General features: G+C 41.2%; 1 protein-coding gene across 1 annotated transcript; it reads right to left on the bottom strand.

Moving 5' to 3' along the window:
* Positions 1–1,680: 1,680 nt before the first annotated feature.
* Positions 1,681–4,379, bottom strand: FSCB (fibrous sheath CABYR binding protein). The gene has a single exon (XM_001494610.6). It carries the CDS (start codon positions 4,068–4,070, stop codon positions 1,836–1,838), a length of 2,235 nt encoding a protein of 744 aa, XP_001494660.3. The 5' UTR covers positions 4,071–4,379; the 3' UTR covers positions 1,681–1,835.
* Between the last annotated feature and the right edge of the window lie 559 nt (positions 4,380–4,938).

Genomic DNA, 4,938 nt, shown 5'->3' on the forward strand with positions numbered 1-4,938 from the left:
AGATGTGGTATACACGTGCACAACAGAATATTATTCAGCCATAAAAAAGAAGGGAATCTTGCCATTTGTGACAACATGGATGGGCTTTGAGGGCATTATGCTAGGTGAAATAAGTCAGACAAAGAAAGGTAAATATTGTATGATATCATTTATATGTGAAATCTACAAACTCATAGAAACAGAGAGTAGAATAGTGGTTGCTAGGGGTCAGGGGGTGGAGGAAACGGGAGATGTTAAAGGGTACAGCCTCCAGTTATAAGTTGAATAAATTTTGGAGATTTAATGTACAGAATACCAAGTATAGTTAACAATACTGTACTATATACTTGAAAGTTGCTAAGTGAGTAGATCTTAAATTGTCTCATCACCAAAAAAAAAAAAAAAACTTGTTATTATGCGAGGTGATGGATATGTTAACAAACCTTATTTTGGTCATCAATTTGCAATATTATGCACATCAGATCACCACACTGTACACCTTAAACCTACACGATGTTGTATGTCAGGTATATCTCAATAAAGCTGGGGAGAAAAGCAAATCTCAAAATTTTTTTGAAAAAAAGAAAAGAAGCCACAACAGAAAATAGAAAAAAGAAAAAAAAAAAACCTCTTCAAATTTACAGAAAGAAGTTTAACTGGAATTTAAGTAGCTCAAAAAACATAAAATGAAAAGGACTTGGAAATATCAAAAGAGCAACCCTCATTTGAGAAGTCCAGAGTAATGTTTCTCAACATCAAATCTGGCACATATGAAAAAAGAATGTGCTTACAAAATTTTTTATAAAATTCTGAAAAACTCACTTAAAAATATCACAGGCTCTTGGTTACCGAGGTAATGAAGGACACGAGAAAAATCTAACGATTATAGGGCATCAAAGCTTAACCAGGTTTGGAATTACTAATATAGAGTTTTCACTAAACAGAGAAATACACTAACCAAACAATTTTTTAAGAGAATAATCTCACCATTTCAGCACATTGCAACTGAATTGTAGCTAGACAAAATATTCTCCCAAAAGTTACCATAATCATAGAAATCGAGATGTCCTTTAATAACAGGCATCCTAGAATAATCCAAAATTACTCTTTAAAAATGATGATAGCTTGTAACATAGTAACTCAACTTTATTCTAAGTTTCCTTTCATCACAAGTTCAGAGCGATGCTTCCAAAGAACTCATCGCATTCTAAGTTGAAATGGAATAAAAACTAAATGGGAATATGCCCTCACGGCCATCTAAGGATATTTTTCTTTACGTTCCCTCACCTTTTTTAATACATCGTCCATGATTATCTTTATTGAAACGAATATTTTTACAAAGGAAATAAATTTCCCTATTCAGACATTGAAATATAAAACACGCAAGAAGAATGAAAACAGGGAAGAAATGCTTGTCTCAGAAGGAGTCAAGTGGAAAGACAATAAGAGAGATGATGAATTATGAGAAAGAAATCACTACAAAACTTTAGATTTGTGACTAAAACTCAAAGAATTTAAAGTAGGTGAAAGCACTGTAGAAAATAAAATGCCTTTTCCACTAGAAGCTACATATAGCTTTATCCTTGTCAACAGGATTGGGTCTAGAAAGGATATTTTAAGTAATTATTTCAATCATAAACTTACTTCATTTCAAAATAGGCATTTTATACACTCTAGCTTTGAATGAAAATATCACAAGTATTTTAAACCACTAGTTTTTATTGTTCATTTTCCAACCTGCAGTCCACTTCTTGGGGGCTCCTTTCATTTGCCTGTTCACAATGCTGCTTCCAAATGCCCGCCCTTTTCTGAAGTATGCGCTTCCAGACCTCCTGACTACGGTGGAGGAGGAGCCCCTATTTCACTTGTATCTGGATGACACCGTCTATTTCAATAGTAGAAACCTGTCCTTTCACGTTAGTAGACAAATCTGCAGGAACAGGATCCAGCTGTAAAGGCTCTTCATACTTTGGCTCATCTTTCAAAAGCACCGATCCTAATTTTACCACTGAGACATCTGTTGTCTCGGGAGACTGATATTCAGTAGACACATTGTCTACCAGAGCCTCAGCTGTAGGGGTTTGTTGAGATGGTGGAGGCTGAACTTCAGCAGGGGTATCTTTTATAGAGATTTGTGAGATAGAATTGGGCTCTTCAGCTGGTGGAGGCTGTTTGTCCACAGGGACCATTTCTGAAGTAGTTTCTTCAGTTAGTGGAGGCTGAAGTTCAGCAGGGGCCTCTTCTGCAGGGACTTCCTCAGCTGGTGGAGACAGAAGTTCAGCTGGGGTCTCTCCTGCAGTGATCTCAGCTGGGGCCTCTCCTGCAAGGGCCTCCTCAGCTGGTGGAGACTGATCTTCAGCTGGGGCCTCTTCCATAGGAGCCTCCTCAGCTGGTGGAGACTGATCTTCAGCTGGGGCCTCTCCTATAGGAGGCTCCTCAGCTGGTGGAGACTGATCTTCAGCTGGGGCCTCTCCTATAGGAGGCTCCTCAGTTGGTGGAGACTGATCTTCAGCTGGGGCCTCTCCTATAGGAGGCTCCTCAGCTGGTGGAGACTGATCTTCAGCTGGGGCCTCTCCTATAGGAGGCTCCTCAGTTGGTGGAGACTGATCTTCAGCTGGGGCCTCTCCTATAGGAGGCTCCTCAGCTGGTGGAGACTGATCTTCAGCTGGGGCCTCTTCCATAGGAGGCTCCTCAGTTGGTGGAGACTGATCTTCAGCTGGGGCCTCTTCCATAGGAGGCTCCTCAGTTGGTGGAGACTGATCTTCAGCTGGGGCCTCTCCTATAGGAGCCTCCTCAGTTGGTGGAGACTGATCTTCAGCTGGGGCCTCTTCTGCAGGGGACTTCTCAACTGGTAGAGGCTGCAGTTCAGCTAGGGGCTCTTCTGCAAGGGCCTCCTCAGTAGCTGGAGGCTGAACTTTGGCAGGGACCTCTTCTGCAGTGGTCTCCTCAACTAGGGGAGGCTGAAGTTCAGCAGTGGCCTCCTCTGCAGGAGCCTCCTCAGCTGGTAGAGGCTGAAGTTCCTCTAGGACCTCTTCTGCAGGGGCCTCCACAGCCGGTGGAAGCTGAAGTTCTGGGGCCTCCTGTGTAGGAGCCTCCTCAGCTGGGGAAGGCTGTATTTCAACAGGAGCCTCTTCAGCTGTTGGAGGTTGAACTTCAGCATAAGGCTCTTCTGAAAGAGCCTGTTCTGTAGGGGCCTCCTCGGCTGGTGGAGGCTGAAGGTCAGCCGGGGTCTCTTCTGCAGTGATCTCCTCTGCCGGTGGAGGTTGCACTTCAGGAGAGATCTCTTCTGCAGTGGGAGGCTGTACTTCAACTAGAACGTCTTGCTCATCTTCTAAAAGTACTGGAGTACTTTTTATGTTTTGTTGACTAAATGAAGATCTGCTGATACTTTTCTGCCTAACTTCTTCACTGCTACACGTTGTGGGTTGAAATTCAGGATGTTCACCAGCAAAAACCTTCCCTGAGGATTTAGGTGTCTGCTCATCTTGCTTTGAATTTGGAAAAGAACTACCTGGCCTGCAAATAACCACTATTTCTGATTCACTAAAGTATGTCTGCTGTTCCTTGTCCACTTTTTCTCTTTGAGGAATGTTCATCATTATCCAATCTCCAGTACAACTGGTCTGCTGAGATCTGTCAATTTTGAGTTGAACTGCGGGTCTGCTTGGTGAAATTTCCACTTCATGAACACTCTCTGGAAATTCAGGGGCTGCCTCTCCAACAGCAGCTGGCTTTTCATCAGGTATCACTGTTTCACCAACTGACTTGATTTCTTCTTTTTTCTCTTCTGCAATAGGGTCTGTCTGCAGAGATTTGTCAGTCATATCCTGTACAAGCTTTCTCTTCACCCAAGTTTGCTGAAGTTGAGAAGATACTCTGAGAGACTCATAGTTGACTTTGCTTCCATGAATATTACCAATACTAAGGGTCGCTTTGGGGCCAGATGATTGTGGCATGGGCGAGTGCTTCTTTTTCTCTGGCTCTTCAGTCTGCTGGGCTTTGTCTACCATTGGCTGGCTGGGTCGTCTTCTCTTTCGAATTTCTTGCCTCCCTGATGAGATAGGCTGATCAGGTTCATCACTTTCTTCCATTTCTAAGACTGGTGAATTTCAAATTATTAATCTTCAAGTAGTTAATCATTAAGAATTCACAAATGTACCAGATGGGTAAGCCTTTGCCTTTCTTCATTAAGTGTTGTTCTGTTGAGCTCCCTCAGAGAAAAGTAATTCATGTATTATTGCATTCTGTACTACACTCTTGTTGGACCCCACCTTAATCAGTAAGCATCTTTCTTATTTAATCTCTGGTATGACTAAATCTCACTTCTAGAAGTTTCCTTCAAGGGTCTATGACATCACAGCCAATTCTCCTTACAAGGTTCCATTGGTGGTATTCCCAGCACTTTTGAACATATTAAATACTCATGGACAATGGCTGCAAGTGAGAAAATCTACTATTTGAATCATTCAAGTTGATAAAAACATTTATCTGTCAAAAAAACATCAAGTAAGTTCCAGAAATGCTACTCTCTAATAGTTGAAGCTGACACTTTTGAACTCTCGATTCTGTTCTTTTCATCCTACTATCTTTGATAGTGTGCAGAACACAGAATGCTGCAGCCTGTTTTCAGTTGTTGGAGAAAATGACTGATAACATATGTGACAAAGTTCTATCAATCTATGTTTATTTTATTTGAAAGAAGGTTAATATTGTTTGAAAACTGAGTTCTGATGTCCACATCCATGTAAGCTCTTTTCCTATGTGTTTAGCATTCAGTAACCACAAGAGCCTACTATCCAAATATATACATAAATAAGTAGCATTTATGCCTTCTCAAACATCTTGAAATATTTTTCTTTTCAACTTTTTCAGAAAATAGCTCGATCTAAAGTCTGCCAAATACAGGATGTTGAGCCTAAATATACGTCAAGTGAAATAAAATGCATTATTTGACAGTCA

This window comes from Equus caballus, chromosome 1 (genome assembly GCF_041296265.1).
Source record: "Equus caballus isolate H_3958 breed thoroughbred chromosome 1, TB-T2T, whole genome shotgun sequence".
Taxonomy (NCBI): domain Eukaryota; kingdom Metazoa; phylum Chordata; class Mammalia; order Perissodactyla; family Equidae; genus Equus; species Equus caballus.